At 41.4% G+C, this 14,860-nt stretch overlaps 1 protein-coding gene across 4 annotated transcripts in view; it reads left to right on the top strand.

Annotated features, from left to right (window-relative positions):
- Positions 1-7,410: 7,410 nt before the first annotated feature.
- Positions 7,411-14,860, top strand: part of ABI1 (abl interactor 1) — a 133,842-nt gene continuing 126,392 nt past the window's right edge. The window contains exon 1 of one of the 4 annotated variants that reach the window (XM_032396701.1): positions 7,411-7,717. In XM_032396701.1, the coding sequence (XP_032252592.1) occupies positions 7,601-7,717 (117 nt within the window). In that variant the 5' untranslated portion in view covers positions 7,411-7,600. The remainder of the gene's footprint in view (positions 7,718-14,860) is intronic. The other 3 variants (XM_032396703.1, XM_032396702.1, XM_032396704.1) reach the window with 3 other exon arrangements.

Genomic DNA, 14,860 nt, shown 5'->3' with positions numbered 1-14,860 from the left:
GGCTCTCTGCTCAGTAGGGAATCTGCTTTTCTCTCTCTTTCTCTGTCTCTGTCTCTCAAATAAATAAATAAAATCTTTAAAAAAATAAAATAAAATGACACTGGCATTGTGAAGTGGCTTGACTTAACGTGTCTAAGGGAGATCTTTCCGCTATGTTAAAGGAATAATCAGACCTGCCTGAAAACTAGCCTGTAGGTCTGGCCTGCTACAAATACGATGACTCTGTATAAAAGATTGTCCACAACCAATCATAATAAAATTTGAAGGAGGGTTTACAATTCATTCTATCTCCTGATATCCTCTTATCTTGTGTGGGCCTTGCTAAACTGTTTAAACAAAGCATTCTATTCACCCTCCTTTTCTGAGGATTCTGGGATGGTATTGTTAATTTTTTTTTTTTAAGATTTTATTTATTTATTTGACAGAGAGAGAGAGACACAGTGAGAGAGGGAACACAAGCAGGGGAAGTGGGAGAGGGAGAAGCAGGCTTCCCGTGGAGCAGGGAGCCCGATGCGGGGCTCGATCCCAGGACCCTGGGACCATGACCTGAGCCGAAGGCAGACGCTTAACGACTGAGCCACCCAGGCGCCCCTGGTATTGTTAATTTGAAAAGAAGCAAAGAGAGGTAATAATGGAGGGTTGTAGAATCCTGGGATGTCAGTTAATCCTAGAATGACCTGTAATGAACTGAATTATGTCCCCTGCAAAATTCATATATTGAAATCCTAACCTCGAGTACCTTAAATGTGAATGTATTTGGAGATAGGGTCTTTATTTATTTTTTCTTAAGATTTTATTTATTTATTTGACAGAGAGAGAGAGAGAGAAAGCACAAGCAGGGGGAGCTGCAGGCAGAGGGAGAAGGAGAAGCAGGCTTACTGAGCAGGGAGCCTGACTTGGGGCTCGATCCCAGGACCCTGGGATCATGACCTGAGCCAAAAGCAGATGCTTAACCTCAACTGAGCCACCCAGGCACCCCTAGATAGGGCTTTTAACTAGGTAATTAAGATGAAATGAGGTCATAGGATATGACCCTAATCTAGTATGACTGGTGTCCTTATCAAAAGACAAGGTTAGGGGGGTTCCAGGGTGGCTCAGTTGGTTAAGTGTCCTGACTCTTGGTCTTGGCTCAGGTGGTGATCTCATGGGTCATGGGATAAAGCCCCTCTCTGGGCTCCACACTCAACACGGAGTCTGCTTGGGATTCTCTCTCTCATCTCCCCCTGCTCCCTTTCCCTCTCTCTCTCAAATAAATAAATATTAAAAAAAAAAAGGACAATATTAGGACATAGGCACCACGGAAAAGGTCCCACATGAGGACATAATGAGAAGATGACCATCTGCAAGCCAAGGAGAGGTGCTTTAGGAGAAACAAAATCTGCTGACACGTTGATCTTGGACTTCTAGCCTGCAGAAGTGTAAGAAAATAAAATTCTGTTGTTTAAGCCACTCAATGTGTGGTATTTTGTTTTGGCAGCCTGAGCAGACTAGCACACACACACACACACACACACACACACACACACACTTTTTTTGGTAGAGAATGTGATCATGTCACATAGTGGTCGTGGATAAGGACAGGAGGGATGGTGGGGGAAGAAGCCTGGTTGCCTGACTCCTGGTTTCCTTCCATTATACCACATTTCTAGTCTATATTCTTGTTTGTTGACCACACAATTCTAATTTAGTATCCTGGGATGCAATATTGTGAATTAACTGTGCAGAAGTCTGACGTTCACTAAGTATGTAGTATCACTTGTATCCCAGATAACACGAGAAGCAATCTTGTACCAATATAGTCCAAATTATTCTTTCCTGGCACATCTCTTAATCCCTCTGAAGTAAGGTCTTTATGATTATCAGCAATCTGCTATTTCAAAGTTGAATGTATGAAATTTCCATTTATCCCCATGCATATGTGCAGAATTTGCAATTATAAATTGTTTTTCATGACCAAATTGATTATCTTGACTAGACATCCATGAAATGAAATATACAAGGTGATTTTCAGCTTGAGCCTTCAGTATACATCATGTAGTTTAATACAAACACTCTTATTCTTTATTCTGTTGGGATTTCTTTGAAAGACATTTCATTTTAATGTATTCAAACAAAACCCATAGAAAAATACTAAATCAGGGATGCCGGGGTGGCTCAGTTGTTTAAGCATCTGCCTTTGGCTCAGGTCATGATCCCAGGGTCCTGGGATGGAGTCCTGCATCGGTCTCCCAGCTCAGCGGGGAGCCTACTTCTCCCTCTGCCTGCCGCTCCCCCTGCTTGTGCTCACTCTCTCTCTCTGACAAATAAATGAATAGAATCTTTTTTTTTTTTAAAGATTTTATTTATTTATTTGAGAGAGAGAGCCTGAGAGGGAGGAGGGTCAGAGGGAGAAGCAGAAGCAGACTCCCTGCTGAGCAGGGAGCCCAATGTGGGGCTCGATCCTTGGACTCCAGGATCATGACCTGAGCCGAAGGCAGTCACTCAACCACCTGAGCCACCCAGGCCTCCCAATGAATAGAATCTTTAAAACAAAACAAAACAAAAAGAACCCCAAAACTCTTACAAAATAAGAAATATGCTAAACCAGTAAATAGTATAAAAGTGTACATTGTGGGAGGGAAACTGGACCCAAAAGTTTTCATGATGTTCATAACTTAGTGTCACCATGTCTGCTTGCATTTTTTAATGTTAACTCTCTACCATTTAGTCACCTTTATAACTTGGAAAAGCAAGTTGTCTCCTATCTTTCTGGGTTGGATGATTTTTTATCCTATATCAAAGCTAACAAAAATATGTAATTTTTTCCCTTTTCTTTAATATTTGAAGCAAGGGATTTTTCTTCTGCTTGCATTTTCTTTGGGGTCAGCTTCAGTTAGATATAATTTAGTTACAATAAAACTCACTGATTGTAAGTGTGCAATTCAATAAAGTTTGAGAAGTGTATTTAGTCATGTAACCCTCACTATAATCATGATCTAGAACATTTCCATCACCTCTAAAAGTTTATTTGTGTCTGTTTGGAATCTGGCCTCTGGCAAAGTCTGATCTAATTTTTATCACGGAAGTTTTGCCTTTTCTAAAATTTCAAATAAATGAAATAATACAATATGTAGGTGTGTGTGTGTACGTCTTCTTTCACTTAGCAAATTGCATTTGAGATTCACCCATGACTTTGTATGCATATACAGTTTATTACATTTTATTGCGGAATAGTATTCTATTGTTTGTTTATCCATAGCTGGTTGAAGGACATTTGTGTTGTTCCCAGCTTTTAGTGATTATGTATATAGCTACTATAAACATTCAAATAGTGGTTTTTGTGTGAACATACATTTTCATTTCTCTGGAGTAAATACCTACAAGCAGGATTGCTAGGTTATATATTAGGTATATATTTGGCTTTGTAAGAAACTGTGAAGACTGCTTTCTAAAGGGGCTGTAGCAGTTTGCAGCCAGTAAGGTATGAGAGTCCAATCATTCTCCATTCTCACTATTGTCTGCTATTGTCAGGATATTTTATTTTAGCTATTCTAATGGGTGTGTAGTGCAGTCTTTTAAAATTTACACTACAGGGCGCCTCGGTGGCTTAGTGGGTTAAGCGTCTGCCTTCGGCCCAGGTCATGATCCCAAGGTCCTGGGATGAAGCCCCGCATTGAGCCCTGCATCGGGCTCCTTGCTCAGCGGGTAGTCTGCTTCTCCCTCTCCTCCCTGCTCGGGCTCTCTCTTGCTATCTCTGTCGCTATTTCTGTCTGTCTGTCTCTTTCAAATAAATAAAATCTTAAGAAGAAAAACAAAATCAAAATTTACACTACAGGGTGCCTGAGCGGCTCAGTCCATTAAGTATGGGGCTTTTTTTTTTTTTTTTTAAAGATTTTATTTATGTACTTGACAGACAGAGACACAGTGAGAGAGGGAACCCAAGCAGGGGGAGTGGGAGAGGGAGAAGCAGGCTTCCCACTGAACAGGGAGCCCGATGAAGGGCTCGATCCCAGGACCCTGGGACCATGACCTGAGCCAAAGGCAGACGCTTAACAGCTGAGCCACCCAGGCGCCCTGTTTGTGTTTGTTCTTACATCAGGTTCACATTGTCTTAATTTCTGTAGCTTTACAGTAAATCTTGAAACTTGGTAGCATGTATCCTCTAACTTCATTCTTTTACTTTAGTATTGTCTTGGCTATACTAGGGTCTTTGCATTTCCAAACAAGTTTTAGAATCACCTTGTCAATTTTTACAAACCTATTAGGATTTTGAATAGGGTTGTATAAGGGAAGCTGTTTTGGTACAGAAATTTAGATCCTTCAGCTAAATTTTATTCTATAATTTTATTCTATTAAATCTTTGAATATGTGTATTTTTCTGGTTTGTCTGTTAATAACTGATTTTTTAAGTTTATAACAACATAAATTTATGATAGTAACATATGCTTATGGTATAGAGTCATATTTGCTTAATTTAGTGAGAGGGGAAAAATGGTGTTCAAACCGTGGGTCATGAAATCAATTCAGTGGTCCTTATCAGCATTATGTGAAATGAAATAGAACAGGAAATATCAGAGTATATCATATTTAGTTTTGTAAAACCTTTATACCAGCAAGTATATATATCTATGTTCTGGGTCATGTTGTATAGAATATTTCTTATTTTGAGTTGTGTTGAAAGCCCATGGCTACTGTATGGTGCTGTGTTTTACAGTTTTATCCCCACAAATACCCTTTTTTAAAAATTTTTTTTTATTTAAAGATTTTTATTTATTTTTTGACAGAGAGAGAGAGAGACAGTGAGAGAGGGAACACAAGCAGGGGGAGTGGGAGAGGGAGAAGCAGGCTTCCCTGCCGAGCAAGGAACCCGATGTGGGGCTCGATCCCAGGACCCTGGGATCATGACCTGAGCCGAAGGCAGATGCTAAACAGCTGAGCCACCCAGGCGCCCACAAATACCCTTTTTTAAGTTGAAGTGTAGTTGACACCATTTGGTTTTAAATTAAGAAATATTGCCTGGGGGCACCTGGTGGCTCAGTCGGTTAGGTGTCTGCCTTTGGCTCAGGTCATGATCCCAGACTCCTTGCTCAGCGGGGAGTCTGCTTCTCTGCCCCTCCCCTGGCTGGTGCTTTCTCTCTCTCTCTTGCTCACTCTCTCTCTCTCAAATAAATAAATAAAATCTTAAAAAAAAAAAAGAAAAGAAACATTGTCTGATTACAGACTATAATTATCAAACTATTTTTTAAAATAAAAATACAAAGGATAGCATATTCAACTCAATTAACTTGGAGGTATGAGGGATAACTTCTTTGAATGGATTTTATATGAATCACAAGTATTTGAACAGATAGATTTAACTGGATTGTAGGAAAGAGCACTGATCTAGAAGTCAGAGAACTTAATTATTATTTTCAGTGTTCTTAGTTAAATCCCTTGCTGTCTAAGCTTAAATTTCCTTATTTGGTAAAGATAGAAACAAATCTTTAGGTCATTTATCTCTCAGAGTTGTGGGCATGAAAGAAATCTGGTAATACTTTGAAAATAGTAAAGCAGGGGCAACTGTTTATTTACCTCCCCAGTGCTGTTGAAAGGTATCAATATATGGGGGCACCCAGCTGACTCAGTCAGAAGAGCATGTGACCCTCTATCTCAGGGTCCTGACCTGAAGCCCCACGTTGGGTATAGAGATTACTAAAACAAAAAACCAAAAAAACAAAACTAAAAAAGAAAGAAAGGTGTCAATATATGGATGTAAGCAAGCTTAGTGATGACTGTAGTTAATTCTGGCTCATGTGGAGACCAAATTTAAGAATATACACATTAAAAAAAAAAAAAGAATTTATTGTAAAGGCTGTTTTTAGGCAAACAGGCTTGAGCAATGGGATGTAGAAAGGGCACATTGAACACCTGGCTAAATACAGACAAGCCCATCAGGGGAGCCACCTCAAAATATCCATAGGCCCTAACTAACCAATGGGCTACTTACAACTGGGCACAGTTCCCAAAAAAGGGAATATTCCATATGTCGCCATACCTCCTCATCTTCCCCCTTTAAAAACAGCCCCCACCCACTGACACCTTGCAGACAGCCTCTCTGCTGTCCTGCCCCTGGCCCCCTTGCGGTGGATTCAATAACCTTCTATTTCTTCTGCTTCACTTGAATTCTTTAACTGCTGGTGCTAGTGGCTTCCACCCAACTGTGGCCCCACATTTGGGGGCCCCCATCTGATCGAGAGAAGACACCCCATTTGGGCACCAAATATATCACATTTCAAGAACTTGGATGAAATAATGCTTGGATTAATGAAAATATTAAAGAAAGACTACTATGTCTATTCCAGATAATTATGGAGAGTAAGCTGTTTATTGATTTATGGATCTGGGAATCTGGTGGCTGGGGGTAGTTTTCTCATGTAGGAGACTGAAATTTTTCCTTTTACAAGTTGAACATTTTACGGCCTCTAGTAAAGATAATATTCAATAAATACCTATTGATGGGTCAATTTTTAAAAATGTGACTGGGTCATGTTATTATCCCTATAGTTATTGTGATTTGAAATGACTTAGTGGAGAGATGAAATATGGATTTTTAAATGATTTTTAAATTAGTTTGCTTTTTGGCCATTGGACACCACTATTCATAGCTCATTATTTCAAAAGCATTTAATGTTCTTGTTGAAACGAAAATCTTGAGATATAGGGCCTTTTACACTATTACAAAGCAGTTGATAAAAAAAGACAACAAAATGATTTTCTGTAACCTAGATAATGCGTACCTAACTTCAAAAGTGTAGGGAGATATTTGCAAAGAAGAGACAAAGAAAAAGCGATTAGGATGGGATAACACTGAAATTATGTGTATTTATTTTTAAATTGTGAGTCTTTACAGGTACAGAGTATCCTTGTTCAACTCATACCCCCAGTGTGTAGTACATTGCTTGGTACAGAGCTGTCAATGATAAATGTTTGCTAAATTTTAAATGAAGAATTGAGGGTGGAGGAAGTTTAGAAAGTAAAGCCTGAGTCGCGTTATGTCTGAGAAGAGGAAGTAAAGATTTGGATTTCTTCATATTCTAGCCCTTCTTAATCCCGTATCAGAATTGGTATCTCTGATTCACTGACATTTCCTAACCAAGCGAATTCTGCCAATTTTCACAGCCTTCTCGGGGAAAGGATTTTATTCTCTAGAGTCACCCTGTGGCGCCACCTGCCGGAGATGTCGGGAAACTTCGCACTTAAACTTCCTCCCTGGGCTGTCCTTTACGCTCCTCCCCGTTCTTTTTCGGAGGCTCCCCTAAACGCATGCGCTTTCGATGGGCCGCTTAGACCGCGAGAGACTACAATTCCCAGAAGACCATGCAAAGAAAAAAAAATCCCGTGGTGGCGGGGAGGAGGAGGGAAAACGTGAGGGCTCGCGAGAGAACGGGATTGAGGCGGCTGCGCGAAGTGAGTGGAGCGGGGTGGAGAGAGTGAGGAGGAAGAGGAGGAGGTGCCGTCCCACAATACCAGGCGGGAGGGCGGTAGGCGGTTTGTATCCGGGCTGTGAGGTGCTCGGCTCCTCGGCGGACCTTGCTGCCTCTGTCTCTTTAACGCGAGAGGAAGCGATGCAGAGGGGTGGAAAATGGCAGAGCTGCAGATGTTACTAGAGGAGGAGATCCCGTCTGGCAAGAGGGCGCTGATAGAGAGTTACCAGAATCTGACCCGGGTGGCGGACTACTGTGAAAACAACTACATACAGGTGAGGAGCGCGGGCGCGCGGGCGGACGGGCGCTGGCCGGCCGGGCCGAGGATCCACAGCCTGCCGCCCGAGTGACCAGCCCACTGGGCGGGGTGGGGAACTGCCCTAACCTCAGCGGCTGCCTCAGCCCCAACCCCAACCCCCAGCCGGGGAGAGCAAGTGGCCGGGCTGAGGGAGTCGGGCTGCGATACAGGAAGTGGCTGTGGTGGTTGAAACCGATAGAAGGGGAGAGAGAAAATGGGCGAGGGAACCCGGAGCTCGCCGCCGCCGCAGCCCGGCGCCCCCCTGCTGTCCGCCTCCCTTCGGGCTGGGCCCCCCGGGTCGCGCGCTGCCCTCGGCAGCCTTCCATTCGCTGGACTCCTGTGTGGGAGAGCCGGCTGCCCCTCCGTCCCGAGAGGGGTCTAGGACGGGGAGAGGAAAGGGCAGGGACGAGGCGCGGGGAGGAGCGGCAGAAGGGAGAGGAAAAGCGGGGTGTGTGTCGGGGGAGGGCGGGGTGGGGGCGATTATGTCAGTTCAACCCAGAGGGTGTGTCTTTTATTTATTTATTTTTTAAAAAATTTGTCATGAGTCACATTACACAGACCTCCCCGAGGAGAGGAGGAAGCGGGTGGGGAGTGAGGGAGGGCGTATAAGAGAAGTTAATCTCAAAATTCCTTTAATTGAAGGTTTGTAAATTTGCCTGGCTGTCCGTTTTCAAGTCGGGTTTTTTCCCCTCTCATCATTTTCACTTCCGCCCCACCATAATGTATTCTAGAGCTTGTTAGGACTATCGTTATTATAAAACGTAAATTATTCTTAACTAGGAAAAATGTCTTACTCTTCCCCAAAAGTTCTTGAACTGTTGGCTTTATAAGTAACTTAAAATAGAACGGTTGTAACCGCCGGTTGCTTATTTTCTGAGGTTTTTCTCTTTCCGACCTAAGTAAATGCATAGAATATGAATCCAGATAGATTATCGAACATATTTAGTCCTAGGACCATAAGATTAAATGTTATTGTAATTTATTAGGGCATTCTTGAGCCCTTATTTATGACAGATTCTCGTTTGTTTTTATTTTAATGATTGAAAGTGATTTATGTTTTGGTTTGGTTTGTAGATCTTTAACTGGGTAAACCAACAGTTTGCTATAGAAGCAAATAAAGAGCAGAGAGTCCTTTGTATCAATATAATGGCATCAAAAATTCTCTTGTTAGGATAAGACATAACCCAAACGTGCTTTGAAAGAATCGGGTTATTGCGATACAGAACTTAAGTATTTATAGAAATGCCTCCCACGTGATTATCATTTTTAAGAACCAGTAGTTTTCTGTGTTGGCAAATGGTTTTATTTTTAGAAGGAGATACTGTTTTCAGAATATTTTGAATATTTCTCAATTTCCATATTAGTAACGTTCTATCTTCAGTATCAGCAGTAGGAATTTATCTCATAAACTTCTTCAAGCTTTTACTTTAGTAGGAGTTCTGATAAACTTGTTGAATGCCCACCACGGTCTACTGTATTACTTGTTTTTGCAAACTTTGTAGTTAGCCTTTTAAAAAAATATTCTAAAATCTATAGGAACGTGAATATAGTTTTCAAAGAGAGAAGTGGTCTTGTAGTTTTGATATTAACACATACAACGTGTATTCAACCTAACACGAAAAAGCCTTAAAATTGAGGTGAATCTCAATTTGCTGAAGGTTTTGAAGATTTTGAAAGTCAGAGTGAAAGCACAGGAAGTTAATTTGCCCCCAATCCGGAAAAGTCATTTCTTTGTAGAAGTCAGTAAATGAGTACTTCATAAAAGGGTGGCTTCTTTTGTTTTGCGTGTTGGGAAATCTGACAAATGTATGGTGTGGTAACTGCTATGTGTTGGCAAATGCAAACGTGTTTTAACTTGTCTGTTGACTACTTTTTTTTCAGGTAGTTGTGTGCTGTAAGGTTTTCATTTTTTTCCTCCCTGACCTTGTTCTCTTCTCTTGCCACTATCATGTAGCTCTGAAGCACTTTTAAACTTTATTGGTAATATTCCTAGTTAAGAGAAATCATGGTATTTCTCCTGTAGTCTCTCTTAAACATGTTAGTACCATGGTGTCATAGCCATTGCTGGTGGCCCCAAATTGTTTTTGGTTGTTCTAAACTTGACACCAGTGAGGTATTCTGATTTTCCTGTGGTGGTGGTGGTGGGGGGGGGGGGGGGGGGGGGGGGTGGTGGGAGATGAAATTCACACAATGTTTATTTTAGTAGCCTTGAAACCTTGGGCAGCATGATGCAGGCTTCTCGCTGCTTTCCTGAGATGCTCAGGTGGGGTCAGGCTCAGAAAGGCTCAGAAGATGATGGAGACTGTGGAAGTTGATACAGTAGCTGTCTTTGTGGCATGCTGTGCTGCTAACTTTGGTGCTGTGAATAGGAAACAAATAGTGCTAGAAATACCCATTTAGATGTCTTTTGAGATCTTTCTATATCCTTTCTGTGACCCTGATTGGGTTATAACCAACATCCTACATAAACATACAACCTCTCAGGGAAAATATGCAGTCACTTGTGTTTTGAGAATTTTTTATACCCAAGATGAGTTAATTTATTGCCTGGGTGATTTTTATCCTGAGTTCAATTTTTGTTTTGTTTTCCTACAGTTCAGTTCAGGTGAGTTGTTTAGCAGACAAATTCTTTTGGCTGTAGTGCAGTTGAGCTAGAGCATGTTCTTAGCTCGTCGGGTCCTGTTGACTTTAATTATTAAATTATTTTATTAATAGCGAAACTTCTCAAAAGAGTCTATTATTGTAAAAAGGATGGGGCTTTTGAAATTGCTATGGGGAAATAATATTCAAAATATAAAATATTTTTTATAAAGACATGAGGAATAATCTTTGCCTTTTTCTGTCTTTAGTTTGAGTTTTTCTGGTGGGTTGTGTCAAGGACAGTACTCCTCAACTTGCACACACTCTTCTGGCCAGTTCTCTTTGCTCTACTTTAGGGTCTGTATTGCCTTTGTCATGGGAACTGTTTTGGGGAACAGGAAGGTAAGCTAAGTGAAAAGGAGTAGAAACTGCTTAAGAAAAGTTTCTCAGCATGCAGATTGCTAGATTGGGGAAAGACATACAAGTCTTCCGTACAACTTAACTTGTTAATTTTTCTGCCTGGCATTCCCCCAACCAGAGCTACATTTGGGTTAACAAGTATATTCCTTTTTTTAAAATCTGGGACTTTTTTTTTTTTTTAAGATTTTATTTATTTATTTATTTGTCAGAGAGAGAGAGGGAGAGATCACAAGCAGGGGGAGCAGCAGAGGGAGAAGCAGGCTCCCGCTGAGCAAGGAACCCCATGCGGGACTCCATCACAGGACCCTGGCATCATGACCTGAGCTGAAGGCAGATGCTTAACGACTGAGCCACCCAGGCGACCCTAACAAGTATATTCTAAAGTCTGGGAGTATGAAGGGGATATCATCAGTGAGCTACTTAGTTTACCTTGTTTTTCTTTTTCCATGATGTTAGCTTATGCTCATTGCTCATTATGCACATTTGATCTTGGAAGGCAGGTAATTTTTGAGAAGGAATACTTTGGAGTAGGTAAAAGCTAATGTTTGTGATACTGTACAGTGTATGCCAGTTATAAATAATGTCAATTATTACAATAATTCTATGATTTTCTTTTTTTTAACAGATGATCAGTCTGCAGTTAAGAGGCATCAAATGCCTAGCCTAAAATTCCGTATCTTGTATTAGACAGTGTCTGGAATCAAACCCAGATTTTCTGATTCCATATCCTCAGTTCCTTTTTTTTTCTTTTTTTTTTTTTTTTAAAGATTTTATTTATTTATTTGACAGAGAGAGACACAGCGAGAGAGGGAACACAAGCAGGGGGAGTGGGAAAGGGAGAAGCAGGCTTCCCACAGAGCAGGGAGCCCGATGTGAGGCTTGATCCCAGGACCCAGGGACCATGACCTGAGCCGAAGGCAGACGCTTAACGACTGAGCCACCCAGGCGCCCCTCCTCAGTTCCTTTTAATGAATACTGACTGGGGTATTTACCTCAGCATAGAGGATAAAAAGCTGGTGTGAAGAGGGTACTATAATCGCTTCTATTTATTGAGTACCTACTCTGTCGTAGTCTTTGCTGGTTGATTTGTATTATCTTTAATCCTTACAAAAACTCTCCATGATAGGCAGTATCCTCACAGATGAGGAAATTAGAAGTCAGAAAAGTTAAATGAATTTTGTTTGATTATACAGTTAGTAATTGGCAGTCAGGGTTTCTGCCTAACTCTGAGAGGCACCACAGGCTACAGTCTTACCATATCACCCTGTCTCCAGACTCGAATGAGTCTAGAACTCAAGAGACTAATTCAGAAGTGTCATGGGAGAGACGCCTGGGTGGCTCAGTCGTTAAGCGTCTGCCTTCAGCTCGGGTCATGATCCCGGGGTCCTGGGATCGAGTTCTGCGACGGGCTCCTTGCTCAGCGGGAAGCCTGCTTCTCCCTCTCTCACTACCCCTGCTTGTGTTCCTGCTCTCTATCGCTCTGTCAAATAAATAAATAAAATCTTAAAAAAAAAAAAAAAAATGTCATGGGATAAATAGACTCTTGTTGGGCAAGTCTAGGAACCTAACAACTATTTTATCATTGTTTCTTCTGAGTTCCAAGTTGGAAATATAAGAACAGGTATGTTTGTAATTTGGGGGCTTGCCTTCATCACCAAAGTGCTGAATTATAGGGATCAGGCTAGTTTTTCATTGAGCTTAGTGGATCCTTTTCCTTTCTATACATCCTTGTCTGTTTTTTAAATTCTGATTCAGCTTTGCAATTGTGATAAAATTTGTAGAATAATTAGTGGAAGTTAACAGGGGCGTCTGGGTGGTTCTGTTGATTAAGCTTCTGCCTTTGGGACAGGTCATGATCTCCTGGTCCTGAGATTGAGCCCCGTATTGGGCTCCCTGCTCAGCGAGAAGTCTGCTTCTCCCTCTCTCTGCCCCTCCCCCTGCTCGTGTTTGCGCTCTCTCTCTCAAATAAATAAATAAAATCTTTAAACAAAATTAGTAGAAGTTAACAAAAAAGTCTTGAAATAATATGGTTACTTCTGATTTCCACACGAATTAGGTTCAGGTAAAGACAGTCAAAATGATAAGGAGATTAGGATGGATTGGAAATGGTGTAATTCTTAGAATTGCACTTTGCATTTTGAGTACAGCAGGGGCTTGTGAAATTAGAGATCTAGGTTGGAAATCTAAGTGAATTAAATAGGCTTTTAGTAATGTACAGTGTGGTGACATTTGTGCATTTGAAAGTTGCTAAGAGAATGGATCTTAAAAATTTTCACCACAGGAAAGAAAAAAAGTTACAACTGTGTGGTGATGGATGTTAACTAGATTTATTGTGGTGATCATTTTGCAGTATATACACATACTGAATGATGTACATGTGAAACTAATGTTACGACAATTATATTTAAAGTAAATACAGGGCTTTTTAAAAAATATTTTATTTGACAGAGACTGAGTGAGAGAGTATGAGTGGGGGAAGGGGCAGAGGCAGAAGGAGAAGCAGACACCCCCTTGAGCAGGGAGCCCCATGTGGGGCTTGATCCCAGGACCCCAACATCACGACCCAAGCCAAAGGCAGATGCTTAACCAACTGAGCCATGTGCCCCAGGACTTTATTTTTAAATTTTATTTATTTTTTTCAAAACAGGGCTTTAGGTAATTTTATGGCAGATCCTCAGTTAGTTGTTAGATTGATCTATACCATGTCATAACATGTTTGTTTATTTTTTATTTTTATTTTTTTAAAGATTTTATTTATTTGACAGAGACACAGCGAGAGAGGGAACACAAACAGGGGGAGTGGGAGAGGGAGAAGCAGGCTCCCCGCGGAGCAGGGAGCCCGATGCGGGGCTTGATCCCAGGGCCCTGGGATCATGACCTGAGCCGAAGGCAGACGTTTAACGACTGAGCCACCCAGGCGCCCCCACAACATGTTTATTAATGTTGCAGTGAAGCAGATAGGATCTGACCTTGCATATTAGGTCTTACAAAAGTCCGTTCATAAGGATAGAATATTATATCAATTCTTAATAATAATACTCTCAAGAATACGGATTATTTTTTAGGGCTGTATGTCATTTGAAAGTTTGTGTTAAAACTAATGTCCTGGAGCGCCTGGGTGGCTCAGTCAGTTAAGCGTCTGACTCTTGGTTTCCACTCAGGTCATGATCTCAGGGTGGTGAGCCTGCGTTGGGCTCTGTGCTCAGTGTGAAATCTGCTTGAAATTCTCTCTCCCTCCTTTAACCCTCCCCAATCAAAATAAAATCTTTTTTTTTTTTTAAGAGTTTATTTATTGGGGCGCCTGGGTGGCTCAGTCATTAAGCGTCTGCCTTTGGCTTGGGTCATGATCCCGGGGTCCTGGGATCGAGCCCCGCATCGGGCTCCCTGCTCTGCGGGAAGCCTGCTTCTCCCTCTCCCACTCCCCCAGCTTGTGTTCCCTCTCTCGCTGTGTCTCTCTCTGTCAAATAAATAAAATCTTAAAAAAAAAAAAAAAGATTTTATTTATTTATTTGACAGAGAGAGACAGTGAGAGTAAGAACACAGTAGGGGAAGTGGGAGAGGGAGAATGAGGGTCCCCCCTGAGCAAGGAGCCCGATGCGGGGCTCAATTCCAGGACCCTGAGATCACAACCCGAGCTGAAGGCAGATGCTTAACGACTGAGCCACACAGGTGCCCCAAAATAAATAAAATCTTAAAAACGATAAATAAAATTAATGTCCTCTCCTTTTTCCTTTTGTAACTTTAATACTAATAAGAACTTTACCTGTGGTGCTTTGGTCTAGTCCTGATCTGTTTAGATCCTGAGTTTTAGCATGCTTGTGTCTTTTGGACATCCTGGTCCCTCAGGATGATGACACTTTTTAATTCCTTCTGTGTGCGTCTGCTTCCTCCATTTGGTTCTGAGAGCTGAAGAATGCTAATACTTCTTGTAGTGGAAGAAAGGTATTTGAACAAATGGCGGTCTGATCTGTGGTTGTGGTTGGAATAACCCTACCATTTCCAATCCATCCTAATCTCAATTATTTAGAATAACCCTTTTTATCTATCTTGAGTGAAATTTGTCCTTGGAATTACATCTGTGAGTTAACAGACAGAAATATATTAGCCAGAAAGGAAGAGC

This window comes from Phoca vitulina, unplaced genomic scaffold (genome assembly GCF_004348235.1).
Source record: "Phoca vitulina isolate PV1807 unplaced genomic scaffold, GSC_HSeal_1.0 scaffold93, whole genome shotgun sequence".
In the NCBI taxonomy this organism is placed as follows: Eukaryota; Metazoa; Chordata; class Mammalia; order Carnivora; family Phocidae; genus Phoca; species Phoca vitulina.
The sequence above is the reverse complement of the archived record's forward strand: the minus strand, read 5'-3'. Positions and strand labels throughout refer to the sequence as shown.